At 32.0% G+C, this 17,488-nt stretch overlaps 2 protein-coding genes across 2 annotated transcripts in view; one reads left to right on the forward strand and one right to left on the reverse strand.

Annotated features, from left to right (window-relative positions):
* Nucleotides 1–476: 476 nt before the first annotated feature.
* LOC108770735 (uncharacterized) lies at nucleotides 477–5,015 on the reverse strand. The gene is made up of 6 exons (XM_018522438.1): nucleotides 4,831–5,015; nucleotides 3,261–3,607; nucleotides 2,329–2,580; nucleotides 1,647–1,877; nucleotides 1,161–1,398; nucleotides 477–635 (listed from the first exon to the last, which is right to left on the reverse strand). Exons 2-5 carry the CDS (start codon nucleotides 3,487–3,489, stop codon nucleotides 1,205–1,207), a joined length of 906 nt encoding a protein of 301 aa, XP_018377940.1. The 5' UTR covers nucleotides 3,490–3,607; nucleotides 4,831–5,015; the 3' UTR covers nucleotides 477–635; nucleotides 1,161–1,204.
* Nucleotides 5,016–14,266: 9,251 nt separating this feature from the next.
* The window catches only part of LOC108770734 (caveolin-3), a 4,345-nt gene continuing 1,123 nt past the window's right edge, over nucleotides 14,267–17,488 (forward strand). Inside the window, exons 1-2 of the mRNA XM_018522437.1 lie at nucleotides 14,267–14,544; nucleotides 16,859–17,038. Of these exons, the coding sequence (XP_018377939.1) occupies nucleotides 14,350–14,544; nucleotides 16,859–17,038 (375 nt within the window). The 5' untranslated portion in view covers nucleotides 14,267–14,349. The remainder of the gene's footprint in view (nucleotides 14,545–16,858; nucleotides 17,039–17,488) is intronic.

Genomic DNA, 17,488 nt, shown 5'->3' on the forward strand with positions numbered 1-17,488 from the left:
ATTAAACGAGCAGTGCTATGTGCTACATCGATTATGTTTGTGCCGTACAGTTAATCACGCGAATACTGAAGATAGATATTATCTGTTCAAACAAATAATGTATTAAGACAAAGATATATATTGTTTCAAATTCAAACAATCACACTTATTGATTCAAACATTGATTTGTTTGGACCATTCCAAATAACAAATTTATTTGGATACAATAAAATTTATTACATCCAAAGAAACTTTTTTCTCTGAGTGTATACACATATAATATGTAAATAAAATTTGTAATTACACATAATCCAATATATACATATAAATAATGTCACGAGAATTATTGTACATAGAATATATTGACTAACGTTAACATATACATTTTACTTGCGTGATATTGTTTTAAAATTAATATATATATTTCATCACTTTTTTATAGAGCATTCGTAATGTATTAACTATTTATGACAATGTAAACAATTTGTTGTATTAATTTGTTGTTTGATTAGCGTGTTATTTAAAGTTTCAGTAAAATTCTGCAGTTGAGTTTTCATACGACATGATTGACGGATAGTTTTGCACTTGTTAGTAGCAATCTTCACCAGTGCAGTAAGAATCACTTTCAGAATAATAGGACCGTGACGATATACGTTCTTAAAACACAACAAGAACAAATTTATTTATAGAAAAGAAATATATATCAACATCTATGTAAGTTAATGATTATTTAAGTAATCATACTATCTTAATAATGTTAAAAATAATATTCAATAATAGTTAGTAATATTGTGTTTTATAATTAATGGCTGCGTTCAGCAGAGAAAGCAACTTTGCAATTGTTGTAAAATTCTTTAATATGATTAGCTTATACATTTAGAGTGAGAGACTAAGGGAAAGACCAATTATATTACAGAATTTTACAGCAGTTGCGAAGCTGCTTTATCTACTCAACAGAGTCAATAAGTAAATTTCGAGATAGATTGTGGTACTTAAACTCGCATTTAGAGCTTTTAATGGTAAAACAAATAATTCAATATATCGTGTAAGTAATAGAATAGAATTATACACAAAGAGCAAAAATAAATGAAAAGAAGATGTATCATTACAAAAAAGTAGCTATGTATATCGCTACATCATTCATAAAAATTTGATAAATTCAAGGCAGTCTTTTGACGTACTTTCAGAACATACTTCTGCTGTTTGCTTCGAATTCTTTTCATTTCTAACTTTCATCATTACCTTCACCGATTACTGAAGACAGTTCCGACGTTTTCGGTTTTGTTGAAGTTTTCACTCCTCTGGATCTGCTTTTCAACTTTTTTCTCTTTATAATTATGCGCTTTTCGCAGTCTGTATAATCCGAATTGCACTCATAGTTATTAGATGAATCAGTAAACCAATGTTTCATAACGGTTTCTATTAAAATAAAATTTATACGATAGAAAAATGTGTATATGACAATCAAATAATGTAAAAATAGTTAAAGTAAACCAGTAAAAATAAATTAGTCTTAAGCTACTCCGAATTGGAGTATTTAAATTTATGTTTAATTTTCGAAAGTAAAGCAAATAGTCAAAAATCTATCGAGTGACAGCCACGATCAAAGTTTAATGTTATAATAATAAAGTGTAGATTTAAGTAGATAACTGAAATTTGTAACATACTTGCAGAAACTTTTGTAGCTGCGTTCTTTGAAACTTTCTTATTCTTGCGCAATTTCAGAGTTTTCACAATTTTCGTTGTTTTTAGTTTTTTCAAATTCCTCGTTGACGTCTTCTTTTTGGTTTTTGATTTTTGGTCTTTAGTTGTTTGTAGTTTGAAGTTATGTTTTATATAGTTTGACTGGCGATTACAACTGCCGGAAGATTCGGGGTAGCTGCTTTCCAAGGCTTTTTCTATTATATATATAAAAATAATATATAATAGTATTTATAGTATTATTAGTATTAGTTTAATTAGAAATAATCTTTCTAATTGAATGCAATGCTCTTATTTTAATAAAGCAGGTATTTGTTATATTAACACTGTTATTGAATTAATAAAATTATTTATAATTAGATCTAATACTGTTAATACACGATCATTTTTTTCCATGTATAACGAAATAATTAGATCAATTAGTTTTTTAATATTGAAATTAAATTAATTTAAATTAAATTAAATTGTTATTAAATTAATATGTTATTAAATTAAATCTTCTAATTGAATTTAATTACTCATATTTAGTCAATTAAATTAAAATCATTTAAGTTAAAGTTGCATAATCACGGATGGTGTCATAATAAGAAAGTATAAAAAGTAAAAATTTTGAATTATTGTTCAAGTTTATGGTGTGAATGTACGTACTTTTGAGAAGTTTTGTCTTTTTGTTCCTTAATATATTTATAGCGCTAAATGGTTTTGCAGTTCTTCGACTTTTCTCGGACAACAAAGGTCTGAAACTACTCGAAGGCTTTATATAGAATCTCTTGTCTTTATTTTTCAGCTTGCTCTTGTTTTTAGTTGTATACGTATAGAGTCCGTAGTCGCAATCCGTGCAACCTGAACTGCAACAACAATTGTCGGAAGAATATGGGCAGTAATCCTTCAAGAGTTCGTCTGTTGAAAACAAATTTTTATAAACGAAATACTGAATGTGAAGTAATTCTCGACGAATTAATGGATCTTTCAAATCGGCTAAATTCACGTTTGATTCTCTAAAGCGAAGCGAACAATAAAACAATTTCCGTCCAGAATAATAGAATTATAATTACGGATGGTATATGGAAAAAACAGTTTTCCCAGAGTATCTAAAAATTTAGTTAGATATAAATCTAGATAATTTTCTTTGGACTATCAAATAATTATATGAAACGCTCAAGCATAATGAACACAGAGCAATGTTGCAACAAATTTTGACGTTCTGGAAACCATTGTTTGCTATCTTACATTATTATTTTGATGGTTCAGCAAAATTATTTTCAGATCTGTATCTAACTAAACTTTTTTTAGAGATACTCCGGCAAAACTGTTCTTTCCGTATCATTTTGATCTAGGATGTATGATCTGAATTATCAAAATAATTGTATAAAATGCTCAAGCAAGTTGCAAAAAGTTTTGGTCTTCCAATAACTATCTTGAGAGTGTCCCACATATTAATATTAATAGTCCAATAAAGTTATTTTCAGATCTGCAACCATCTAAATTTTAAATACTTTAAAACTGATCTTTTCGTATATATAAGTACAACGATTGAAAATTGAGGTTGCTAGGCTTTACAATGCAAATTTAAAACGTACTTTCAGGTTTTGCCTTTTGGGTTTTCTTTGATGAAGCTTTGTTGGTTTTAAGTGATTTCGTATTTTTCATATTTGGCAAAAATGTAAAGGAAGGCTTCGGCACGGGAGATCTTTTCACACGTTTTTTCTTCTCGGATTGTGTCCTGATTTCTGAATGTTCATAATCATAGTCCGTGCAATTGGAACTGCAACTGGCGAAAAAAAGGGACGAGTCGGTTGTCGGTTCCATTTTTCAACGTAGAATGTAAGAACATTCCCGGCGAGTTGCAACAAACTGCTCCGGATAATTTTCAGATGATTTCCAATCCTCTCTATGTTATAGTTGCGAAAGGGTGAGCCTTAGAATTCTGCAGCAAAAAGGAAACTTACATGTTGATTACTTTTGTGCATACAGAAAAAACCAAGTTTGCCGAAGTATTTACAAATTTAGCTATAAGATATAATGATTTGAAGATATAACTTAGTTGGACTTGATCAAAATAATTACGTAGGAAATCTTAAGCATAACAAGCAATGCTACATTCTCTAAATCTGAATCAGTGACTAATCACTGATATCAGTGCCAAGTATGCCACTGGTAATCGGTGAATTAAATGTGAGATCCCTAACCTAGCTAATCTTTATCGTGTGATCTAACGAATCTTGTTTTAGTGCTTAAATTCAATGAATATTGGAAGATTGAAATTAACGTACAAATATCAGTATTTTAGTTATATAATCAATATTTTAGTTATATGCTCAAACATTCTTCTTCTTTTAGTTGAACTTCACTGATTATCAGTGCAAAGTATGCCACTGGGTAATTAATTACCTACTATTCAGATTTAGAGAGCAAAAAGTTTAACATTTTAGCAATCGGTCTTACATAATTATTTTGATAATTCAACAAAATTATTTTCAAATCTGTATCCAGTTAAATTTTCAGATACTTCAGCAAAATCGTTCTTTCTATACAGATTTGAAGTAACGACATAAGTCGAGGTACAAAATGGTCTCTTTGATTTCAAAATATTTTATAATGTTCTTGCTTTATTACGGAATAATATATACATATAATTTTTAAGAATAACCATCGAAAGAAATTGAAATCGTCAAATTACAGATAAACTTTTATCTGCGACTACACAAACAAATAGTCAAAATATATATTTTTGACTGATAATATATATGCGTTTCAATAAAAAAAAACATGTGTTTATAAACTGAAAACCTTTTAAAGAGAATATGCCATTGAATCAGTCGATGAAAGGAATTTGCTTTAAAATAAACAAGACGTAGCATTCGTTAAAAGCTTAAAAGTAATTTTTATCACTTGAAGTGACAAATGATCGAAGTAACTGTTAATATTAATCGTTTAATAATAACGTGTGTTCCTTAAGTATTAAAGAAGAAAAAGAATTGTTTTATTAAAAATAATGAAAACAATTAATTGAAAATAATTTTGATACATTTTAATAAATAAATTACTTAAATCTTAAGCAATAATAAAATATCGATCTAAAATGAGTTTAACACGAAGTAAAGATAAAGAAAACAAACGTGGTTACACGAAAACAAAATACACTCGTACCTCGCGAAGAGTAAACTTTCTGATTTATTGAGCCAATGTGTAGCACAATTTATCCGCAATATATCAAGTCTTTGATCGTTTCACGAATACTGAAACTCTGTGACAAGCAAATAAATGTTATCGCAACTGAATCGAGCGAAGCGGAATGATTTAGACAGACGTCAGCGAAGACAGCACACTAGCACGGCAACACTCGATCTCACAGTGATTCGAACATTCGATCCTCGTGTTTCTTACATACATTTGGCGTCCTCACCTTTCGACATGGTATATTTACAGAGGATATGTATCGTGTGTCGCGCGCGCATGACAGAAACTAATGACGTTTTCCTATAAGCTTTTAAGTTGGCATTTCAAGCTTTCGACGATCTATGCGATTCGTGTCGGAATTCGGGATTTCGTTCTATTTATAATTTTATGTGCCATATAATTCGTAAACCGATCGCAGAATCAGAATGCACTGATTGCGAGAGAAAAAATTGGAATTACCATAGTTTAATTATATATTTTGTAGTCATTTTCGGTGTCAATTATTTTTTTATAGAATTATAAATATAATTATTTTTATTACTAATAATAGGGAATTGAAGTAGCTATAAAAGTAACGGCGAAATTCCTTGTACTGTTGAATTTATAATGTCAAAGTGTTACAAAAATGTAATACTTAATACTGGTTAATGTACTATTGAAAAACAGTAATCAATTATTTATTTGGAACACTAAAAGTAAGCAATGGTACTTTCAATACTTAAATTAATTACTGCTTTTCAAGATTGACAGTACTAGATTTCTGTAAACATAGAATTATTTTTAATTTCTATAGGTAATTTTTATAGAACGCCACTATTATTGTAATCAATATGTCATTAACTTAACTAAAACAACAAACAATTTAATTCAAGAAATATATTTTTTACTCAAATTTCGTTTATCATTTATTAAGTACATATATTAATATGAACGTTGTTTACTTTGAAACTAACACTGAAATGGATTGATTTACATTATGACATGGAAGTTAAAACATTATTTGTTTAACTCGAGGAATTGGATTATCAGGATTACTCCTTTAACAGTATACTGTAAAAACGTAACAATTTTACAAATAGAAAAAAGTAACAGCGTTACTTACTTCCCAATCCTGCCTTTTTCTTAGAACGAGATAAAGATAAAAGTAAGTTAAACAGAGATTAGAGTTAATCGACATTGGTAGAGATGGACATTAGACTAGGGCTTTATTGTTCGTGTTCGGAAAAGAGTATCATATTCAATGTGGATGTATACATTGAACGAAAGATCCATATAACGATTCTAGTTTGATAATTCGCTGCTCGTTGGCTAAGAGCCACACATTACGTCGATAATATCGTGATAGCGCCGCGAAATAGAAATAATAATATCGTGATCGCAAACGCGACGGGTATAATGTGTGCGCAATACGCGGAGTTATGCCATATTACGGATCATTATGCAACGCGCGCGTATTGACGCAATTCAGATCCGATCGCAAGCACGAACCGATCCATGGGAAATCTTGAATTACATGTTTTATATATCGGCCACCGCGCCGCCGCCGCCACCGTCGCCGTTGCTATTGAGGGAATTGAAAGGGCCGTCGTGACTGCGATTACGTTAATTTCTTCGCTTATGATAATAGCACAGGGCGGCCTTGTGCTCGTAAATTTTCGTTTCATAACCGAAGGAATTATATATTGACACGGTTGGCGAGTCCAGCGTGCCGCGCCACGAAACGGCTAGATTTACATTTTGTTATGGCGCCACGTCTAACGTACATGGTGTCGGATAATCGAACGCGGAGAATTACTGTGACGAGTGCTGGTTTTTCAAGAAACGCGAAGAAATTGGTAATGGTTTCTAAGACGCACGAAAACAAAGCTATTTTTACGATTTTTTTTTTTAACTAGGGTAACTGTCCCTATTAATGTGCCTTTTAGCCAACTTGTTTATTACTGAATTAATTATATTAAATATTGTAACTTTAATTTTATCTGCTTGCAATCAATATCGGTTTTTCAATTATTTCTTTTTCTTATAATATTTCTTTAATCTAAAAAATGTTAATACTTTATAATGTTTTTGACAAAAATAAAAAACATGTTTTTGTTCCTATTATATAGTGAGTTCTCCAAGTGGCGATGGCCATATTAATGTGCCCCAAATTTGTGTCCCTCCACATTTAACTCATTTTAACTTTTTACTTATTAAAACAGGTAATAAATTTAAGCTAATTGTTTAAGTTAATATTATATAAATTATTATTTCAATTATATATATTTATTTCAATGTACACTCATAACACAACGTTCTCAGCTCCAGTATAGGACACATTAATAGGGACAAGCTTAAAATCTTGTGGTACGTATTACTGGATTCACATAAATTCCTCATATCTTTTGAAAAATATTTAAAATACTTTAATATTCAAAAAATAAAATATTATCTTCGGTATCGTATGCATGAATAATTTAACTTAACAAGAAAAAAAATTTTTTTTTATTTATCCGTGCTTTTCTTTATGTAGTTTTCTTTATGACTTATCGAAATACAAAAGCACACTAATTGGGACAGTTATCCTATACGACGAAAGGAGATTTCGAGTTTTATACGTTTATTTTATGTATCTTCAACAACGTGTGAAATGAAAACTATTAATAAATGATAATTTGTTCAAAAGATATAAAATGACGAGGGCGCAAAAAAACTTGTTCTTTTGAACGAGCGGAAATAAATTTAAATTTTATTTATTAATGATGTAGATAAGTAATGAGCCTTGGATTTTATGGAAAAATTGAAAACTGACAAAATGGCATTGCGCATTGGTTTAAAATTATTATTATATTAGTGTATTTCGTAAAAAAAATCAGTTTTTATTACATTAAAAGACAAAAAGAAGTTAATTGATTCAATAGTTTTTGAGATATCATGTTTTAAAAATCTGCAGATTTTTAAAACACTATTTGAGAAAAACGCATTTAAAGTTTTACATTCATATTTTTCAATAATTTTTATTTTACACGTTGTTGAAGATATACATAGAATAAATGTACAAAACTTGAAGTCAATCCGTCGCGTAGTTTTTTCAAAAAATTCAAAAAGATAATCTCGCTTTTGCGAGTCGGAAAGAGGAAAGGTCGCTTATCTTAATTTTCCTGCATGAAAAGAACGATTTTAAAGTATCTAAAAATTTAATTAGATCTGAAAATAATTTTGTTGGACTGTTAAAAATAATTATAGAATAGTAGAATTGAAACATGGTATAATTCTGCAAGAAGTTTTGATATTTTAGGAATCATCTTAAGTGTCCTACATAATGATTTTGATTGTTTAAAATTGTTCTCAGACGTATTTACTTAAATTTTTAGATATTTCAGTAAAGTTGCGTTCTTTCCGTGAACTTTTCAAAATTTATTCGAGAGATAATTAATCTGTGGATAGAGAAGCTAATCAATCTTAATTTTCAGAATCTAATTTTCTTTTGAAAAAAGGGATTAATTGATTTTAATTCTAATAATGAAATGTCAAAAATTGGTCTCATTTTCTGGGAATTTGCTCTCTGCTTTCGATTGGATGAAATCTCTCCGATAACATTTTGTATACTTGACGTTCCAAAAGCATACCCTTCGAACGCTGTTCAAGAAATACGATTTTAAAAGCATGTGCCCTCGAACTCTCTCTCTTCGAGAAACACGATTTCAAAACCGTACCTCTCGAACGCTGTTCAGGGAATACGATTCCAAAAGCATACCCTTCGAACGCTATGCTGAAAATGCGATTTTACCCTGTAGTCGCGAACACGAGGGTGGCGAATGTTTACGATGCCTCCTGGGGTATAGAATTGCGTGACTCAGCGGCAACTAGAGGGATGACGTAAGAAAATGGGAATTTCGTGGTCTTCCAGGAAGGGTGGTAAGAAACTCGAGCCTCTATCTCTAAATCTTTTTCCAGTCTTTTATCATATCTTCTATTTTTAATTCTCTATTTACATATGCGTGTTAGAGAAGAAAGGAAGCTAAATCATTCTTAAAATTGAGCAGCACGATGACCTTTTCGAGTCGAACGATTGTTTTTAATCCTCGAATGTCTTTGTCCATCTATTAAATATGGAAATCTTTTTTTTTTTTTTCAAGATGTTGATCTGTACTTACACCTCACTTTCATTGAGCGCATTTTATATCTTGAAATTGTGTTATATATTTGTTGAAGCTGAAGAAAATGTGATAGAGAATAGCATTTTGAGAGACGAGGCATCAACATGATACTTACAAGCCTAGACTAAATAAAACAATAAAATAGTAATAAAAATAATATGATAAATTATGAGCCAAGATCTTTAACATAATTAATATAAAACAATAAAATAGTAACAAAAATAATACGGTAAGTTACCAGATTTTTAACATAATTAATATTGAACACAATGAAATAACAATAATAATATGATAAATTATACGTGGAAATGCAACATTTTGAATCGAAGCCACGGATTTTCATGCGATGCGTTTAACAGAATTACTCGTGACTCAGCTGCAATAAATTAATTTATTATTCTAAAGATTTCATATTACAATAAAAGTTGATTCTGTTGAAAAATAAAAATGGTTATTTTATTTTATCACCTTATAATTATATGAAGCGTTTGAATAAATTTGGAAAATTGGATAAAAAGGCAGTGAAACCTCAACAAGATTTGGAGATTAACATCTCGAACAGTTCGTCGAACGAGATTGTAAGGTGAATTACAGACGGGAGAGCCGAGGTGCGGCTGTGCCAGCCGTGAATTCTCGTTCTCGCAATTCCCGACGGGAATCACGAGGGGACGAGGTGATTGTATGGCACTTTTCCACCTATACAAGCGACAAAAGTGCGCACCCGTTACGGTTCGTGACGGGACGCTTGTCGTGACTGTCGTGCTTACGCAACTCCGGGTTCCAGACTCGATTTAAGCGCCGGAATGTCCATCGCGATATCCCAGAGACGTCAGCCTCCATTCATGCGTTTTCTCGTCCGTCATCCACAGACCAAGCCGCCATCCCGCATTGTCCGTGTCGATTCTCGACGATCCCCCGTCGGATTCGACGGTGATGAGTCGCGTGTCTCGTGTCAAAAATCGTGGCGAGTTTTAATTAATCTCTTTTACCGCGATATCAACACAAAAAGAACTTGTGTTGTAAGGTTTAAAAGTTTTCAGTCCAAAGATACGAAAAAGATGATAAAATGCAACTATTTTTATCTTTTATTATAACCACTCTTTATTTCAATTAAATGGTTTAGGCGAATCAATTTTTCTACTAATAAATATTTTGAATTTTTGTTTTTAAAATGGTTGAACACTGTAAAAACTACTCCTTCATCATCGATAAATTTTTTCCATGTATGTTAGACTTTGATTTTAAAAACATTTTTTATTTTTAAGTGAAACATCTTAAGAACAAAATCTCAGAATATTTTAATTTGTAGGTGTGGTAGAGAAATTAATTTATTCTGACAAATTTATTGAAATAAAGGTTAATTATACTGAAAAATAAAAATAATTGTTTTCTTTTATGACATTTGCATTTAATTTTTGTTCTTAAAATGATTTCACTGCAGAAATCACTTTTTTTATAATTGGTAAAATTTTTACGCACATCAGATTTTGATTTAAAACAAATATTTTTTATTTTAAGAGTTATAAAACATTTTAAGGACAAAAATTTAAAACATTTTTGATAATAGAAAAAAATTTATTTATTATTCTAAAAAAAAATTGTTAAAATAAAGTGTAATTTAACTGAAAATTAAAAATGATTGTCTTATTTTAACACTTTTTTATTCTTAGACGGGAAGCTTTTGAAACTTACTATATATTATACATATTGCGATAATTGATTGTAAAAGAAATCTGTAAATTTTGATAAAATGTACGCAGTCTGTCATCTTCTATTCTTTTTATATTTGATCATTTATAGAATATTACGCTTAAAATATGATAAAATGAATAAAAACTGAATAAAATATAACGTTTCTGTTGACAGCACAATGAGGAATTTTTATAAATTTTTTTAAATTAAAAAAAATTTTTATAAACTTATAAATTCTTATAAAATAGATGTTACTAAACGACCGTTTTAGATCTGTTGGTAAAGTTGTGAGTTAATTTCAATTTACGTACTACTAACTCCATCTATTGACTGCAGATGGAAATTGTAAATGTTATACTTTGATAAATTAGCGCACATTATTTATAATCAACGAAATAGCAATTGCGTCATGTTAATTATCGCGCTCTATTAATATCGAATTGTATCGATAATAGATCGAAGATAACATTTTTGCCACTCAATCTTTGATTTGAATTGATAATAAACAAAACTGTAAATCAATCCACTTTTGTTTGTTATAAATTTATAAAAAGTGAAATTTAACGCATAAAATTCTCATTTTAAACCAACAGTTAATTACTTTTCCTCAAAGTAGTTATTTTACTGATATTTGATAATTTTTAAAATAACTGCCGCGATATTATGCTTCAATTCTCGTCTCTATGTTGTTATATTGTTTTCAGTATTATTTTGGCACATTATTTTAAGATTATTTGTACGACATTGTCGAAATTACGTCGGCCGCGGGGGCCATTCACTTTCATCGCCGGGGTGGTTGTACCCCAGATTACATCAACAAACACCGACCGGCCGTCGGACCGCAAGGGGTTGAAATCCTTGACAGTGCGCAGCCGCGCTGACCGCTGTCCACTTCTCTCTTCCTTACAATTCCCCGGAATATTCCCCTGCCTGCTTATACCCGTGTAGCGCCCAGGTGTACCACGAATACCGCTCTACTGTAAAAGTGAGGCGACACGCCGTGTCAACCGCAATCAGGCAATAAGGATTCCTTCCAGCATTTCGCGATCAACGGGCAAGATAAGGGGCTCCAGGGTGGCGAACGGTGAACCGAGTGAGTATATATCGTCTCCGCGAGCGCGCCCTTCCGGGATTCTCGGAAGGGTCCAATCTTATTCGTGCTCTTAGATCCCCCAAATCCGCATTGCGTGCCGTCACATCTCAGTCTCTAGAAGGGGTAGATCATCCCTCGCGGTGCGGAGATCGCCCCTCGCGGTGGAGAAACGGAAACGGTGTCGCCGGAAACAGAACGAGAAGGAAAAATAAAAGACCTGGATGTCTCGATTCGTAATGTTCCCTTTTTCCGTTGTAATATCGAGACTGCTATGATTAAAAATGGGGAGTAAGCGAGTCGGAATAGAATCGCGGAAATAATTGATGACGCGAAGCAGGTAATTCGATCGGCCAAGCTCCACTTTGTGTCTTTGTTGGACACATTGCGGCGCGTCACGTGTAATAGTGGTATTTATTATTAATTGGTTGAGAATTGCGTGGGTTTCTCCTCGACCAAGTTTTGCGTTAACTAAAACCTGGATGGCAAAGGTCCCGCGACTAGGAAGAATCGGAAACAGACCGGAAACTCTGGTTTCTCGGTAGACGAAACTTTTCGCGAGTCGATAATCGCGCGAAACGTAAAGCACAGACCGTTGTTTATGACCGGAGGATGGGAAAGGGAAACGGGTGATAGATACGATCTGCGACTTTTCTAAAGGAAGTAGGGCAAAGTCGCAGTGTCGCATAATTTCTCGTCTACATCGGTTTTCTGTCTAGACCTTTGCTTTTATACTCTGTGATCCGCGTGAATCTTTGCAAGTCCTCCGGATAATCATTTTTTTTCTTTCTGTCGTTGTGATATAAAATATACGCGATATCTTTCTTTCCTCGAAGAAAGTGGAGAAGACATAAAGCAATTTGCTCTCCCCTTCCTGTCATGATTTTATAAAAGGTTAAGGTGTATAGTCTGCAAAAAAGTAACTTGAGTTGGAGATTTATACTTGGAAAACATAAAATAATTTGCTTTCTTTCTTGTCATGATTTTGTTCCATAAAAGATTAAGTATGTATCAGGTGTATCGTTTCTGTGAAAAGTGACTGGAATTGGAAGTTTATACTAAAAGTAAATGTTATATTATATACATTATTATAAAATAAGATTAATACTTATATTCAATATATTGAGTATTTTATTCAATAAGATCAATTTACATTTAAAATAATTTATATTTATCAATACAATTCTATAGTTTAAATGAAGATTTTATCATTTTATATCAATTATTTTTTAGAACCATGTCTACTTCTTATTGCAATAATTTTTTATTTAAGTCTTAAATTGCGGCTAATTTTTTGTATTATTTTCAAATACAATATAGAAAAAAAATTTGTAATTTTTTCCTAATTTTTTTCATTTTGTTAAAAAATATTTGTAATTCGTCCTTACATGGCATATCTATATTGTTTAGATAAAAAAAATACGAAACCTTTGTTAATTTATACAATTCATAAAGAGTTACTTTTTTTAATAATAAATAAAACTAATTAAAAGTAATAAAATAATAGTAAATAACTGCATTAAATAAAAAGAAAAAAATCCTAAATTTCGATAAATATTTATTTGAATAGTACCAACTAAATATTTATTAAATACATAAATATATTTATTTGGTAAATATATTGATAAATAAATTTGATAAATAAATACATAAATATATTTATTTATTAAATTAATGTTTTTACAAAAAACATTAATTTAATTCAATAATTACTTCTTTTATTAAGTAAATATTTATTTATTGTAAGTAAATGTTTAGTTGGCAGTATTCAATTAAATATTTATTTTAATTAAGGCTATTTTTTCTCAGTGTACGTTTCATTAATTTGGATTTTTTTATTTTGGTTTCTAGAACTACTTAATTTTTTTGCATTTTTTAAATTATTTAAAAAGTTTATATTAGCAATAAAAATATACACTTATAAAATGTTTATGCCCCAAGAAGAATTTATTTGTGAGAAGAAAAACATGACGTTGAAAATTGATTGAAAAAATCGCCGGAATGGTACCGACACAGCGATTGTCCCCGCGGAGGACGACGTCGCGACGCCACGTGCGGATATATATATAAAAAAATCGCGACCTCGCCATAGTCTCGCTATAGAATCCGAGTGCAACAGTTTAAGTTAAGACGCGAGGGGAATAGAAAGTTGTAGTCCCGTTGCGTTTCAAATCGATACCAACGATTACAGAAAGGTACGCTGCTATACGTAAATACGCTCCTCCCCAGGTCCACCCCTGCATTTGGTCGCGAGATCGGCGAAAGCGCGTCGCGATCGCGCACCCTTGATCGCAATCCTTTGTCCTCCTCCTTTTCTCTCGATCGGGGGCGGGCAATTCCGCTAGTTCGTCGCAGCCAGTGTAGCGCGGGAATTTATTATTTAACGGGAATAATCGATGGCTTATGGATACGTGTACCCGGGGTACGTATCCCTCGCGATAGTCGTCATTTTCGCGATGGTGACGCGGCGCGTGGCAGGAAAAGCCGTTTCTCGTCCTCGTCTGCCGCCACGAATCGGCGGCGCGTGAAAGTCGTTGAGTCTCCCGGATTGGGATAATAAAGAAGCGCATGGCGAACGATCCATCTCCGCGGGTAACCATGCTGGCGAGATTCCGCAACAGCTTCCGCTGCGGCATGCCCAAATGCCCGAGTATTCGTATTCCAGGGATGGAGAAGCCGGAGTCCTCCGCGGCGGGCGAGAGCGCCGGAGACTCCGGAGAGCTCGAGGACCGGGACCCCAACAGCTTGAATCAACATCTTCAGGTAAGAAGATGCTGAAGAAGAAGGCATCCGCACCTGCAGCCGCCTCTCTTCACGATCGATGTATCGGCACTCGTACTTGTCTTTGCAAAATTTTGCACATCACCGAATAATTGATGATTAATGCAAGTGCATTTCTTTTTTTTGATCGAAAATGAATGTTTTTAAAGTCGCTTTTGTTCTTTAATCTTATGATGATGTCCTTCATCCCATAAAGCACGCACCAACTTACACGGAACGAATAGTTTTGTTGAAGTACACAGTAAAAAATCGTGCGTCCATATGTAGAATTTATCTTTTGTTACCACATTTTGATTATTGCTTCAATGTAAAATAAACATACAACTGGTATGTTATTATTTTTGTAACATTTTGATGTGTAAGATTCATGTCACCTTTCTAACTTAACAATTGCGTATGTTAATTAAAAATGGAATATTATTTTGAATGTTTTTAACACAATTGTTTCAATTAATCTGTATATCTCAAAGTTAATTTAACATCTAAGAATTTTTTCATTCATGTTATACTAACAAAAATGTTTTATTAACATTTTCTTACGAGTTACTGCAACTACTCTTCTATGTACTCTACTTATTTTATATGTTAGTTTTAAATCACCCTTAAAGTCAAAATAACAAATATAAATGTAAAGTATTGTGTCAATTATTTAACATTATTAGTTCGTTAATAAATAACAAGACGAATGAGTTACTTTAACTTAAAATTTAGAGTGGATCTCCTGGGACATGTAAAAAATGTTAAAATTAACATTTTCTTTCTTACTGTGTATCTAAAAATTTTGCTAATAATAAATACAGAAGATAATTTTATTGAACCATTAAAATAATTATGTAGAACGCTCAAACAAAACAAGCAATGCTAGACAAAAATTTGACATTTTAGCAACTAGCTTGAGCGTTCTGCATAATTATTTTGATCTAACAAAGTTAATTTTAGGTCTAGTTAAATTTTTGGATACTTTAGCGAAACTTTTCTTTCCGCGCACGTATCGCAAATTCAAATGATACACTTATTACACAGCACACTTTAACCGAGAGGCGGTTTGGAAACGTTCAGAGAACATATGGACGTTCTCAGGACGTCCCTTAAGTATCTATGCTGTAAGAATGTTTGGAAAAAAATGTTCGTGATTGTAATTGTACATCGAATTATAAATATAATTGTTATTAATAAGATTGTAATAAAATAATTATAGAAATGCACCTAATTATTATTATTTTACGCTGTACAGTCACAAAGCACTTTTCTTTCAGTGCATTAAGTCCCGCAATTTCTACCGTTGTTACATAATCATTGAAGGGAGCGGCTAATCGCTTTCTCTCATCTTTAATTTCTAGTTTTTTAAATTGTCGGGTTCCTTTTCCATTGAACTAAGCTGAAAGCTATGATGCACGTTTCCGCGAAAATAATTGAAGGTCAACGACGTAGAGTAATGGGACTTTAAGCTGACTAACGCGGCCATTGCTCATATACTGTTAAAAATTGTATGAAATTAATAAACTTTTAAGTTGCACAATTCGAACTTAATTTCATAATTTACATTATATTTAATGTATTTATAACTGAAAAGTATATTTGTATACATGTACGTGAAATTTAATGTATTTTTTACGAAAATTACGAAATTTAATGTACTTTTTATAAAATTTTATGAAATGTACATTAAATTTCATAAATTTAATGTACACATGCATTACATTTAAGTAACTACTGTAACTTAATTTTCATTTAAATCGTTCATTATTTTTAATCCCGTTCATAACCACAAGCTTTATTTACATGTAAAGGAAGCTCGTGGTTACATTTCTAACATAGTGCACTGTTAAAAAAACAGAAATTTGCTTCCGTTACATGTAACGGAAGCAAATTTCAAGCAGGTACATTAAACGTATTTAATGTTGTCAATGAAAATAAAGTTATAAGCAACATAAATTTAACGTTTACTTACATTAAATTTCATGCAAATCTACATAAAATTTAATAAAAAATGTACTAAAGTTCGGAAAATTTAATGAAAAGTACACTAAATTTCATGTACATGTACGCAAATATACTTTCCAGTTGCAGATACATTAAATTTAATTTAGTGTCGTAAAATTGAATTTAATTTATGTAACTTAAAAGTACATTAAATTTCAGGACATTTTTAACAGTGTGTATACTTTGACAAATGACCGCGCTTATCCATGGAAAAATCACTCGTACGCACGCACGCACAGTATCGAATTTAACGGCACGATCGAAGCGCGATCAATATTATCGATCGTTAAATTTTACGCGGGCGTGAACGCAGGTGATGTGGGATGACGTGATTGGCGAGCCGGAAGGGATCCGGAGTCCCGAATGCGCTTGGCGGCTCAGCGGCCACTGCTTCCGGCTCTCCAGAGGATGCTGCTACGTTCTCCTCTCCGTCCTCATTGCGCCTCTGCTCGCCCTGATGTTGGGCTTCACGTTCGCCTGCCTCGCGTTTCAGGTGAGTCGATAACCCACCCCCTCGCGTGCGTCCGTCCCTTTTGTTTTCCACCGCGATCGATCTCGCGAGTTTCTCGCGTGTATCACTGCACACCGCGAGCGGAATACGTTACGCTTCGCGTTGTAGCGGGATTGATCCAAGATCGAAACATAAATGATTAGAACACGTATTAATTATTTTTAATTTGAATAATATAACTTAATAATTTTAATATTAATTTGGTTATATAAAATTTTTTGTTTATGTATTGACATTGTCCTTTTTCCTTTTCTTTTTATTTTCGTGGTTGACTTGACATGTCTGTCTTATTATATTAAATGTATTAGTCATGTTTCGTTCTAGCTGCGATCACATGCGTTTTTTAATTTGATACTTTTTAGTGAATATTAATTGTAATTAGTTGATCCAATGTTGAGACGAATTCCTTTTATGTCTTGGAGTGAGTCACCA

The sequence above is a fragment of the Trachymyrmex cornetzi genome, unplaced genomic scaffold, assembly GCF_001594075.2.
Source record: "Trachymyrmex cornetzi isolate Tcor2-1 unplaced genomic scaffold, Tcor1.1 scaffold131, whole genome shotgun sequence".
Lineage (NCBI taxonomy): Eukaryota > Metazoa > Arthropoda > Insecta > Hymenoptera > Formicidae > Trachymyrmex > Trachymyrmex cornetzi.

Excerpts from the sequence above, each read along its gene's own strand:
- LOC108770735 (XM_018522438.1), bottom strand. The coding sequence starts at position 3,489 with ATGGAACCGACAACCGACTCGTCCCTTTTTTTCGCCAGTTGCAGTTCC. Across the intron at positions 2,581-3,260 it reads CCAAAAGGCAAAACCTGAAA|ACGAACTCTTGAAGGATTAC; the intron begins GTACGTTTTAAA and ends TGTTTTCAACAG. Across the intron at positions 1,399-1,646 it reads AGCTACAAAAGTTTCTGCAA|AAACCGTTATGAAACATTGG; the intron begins GTATGTTACAAA and ends TTATTTTAATAG.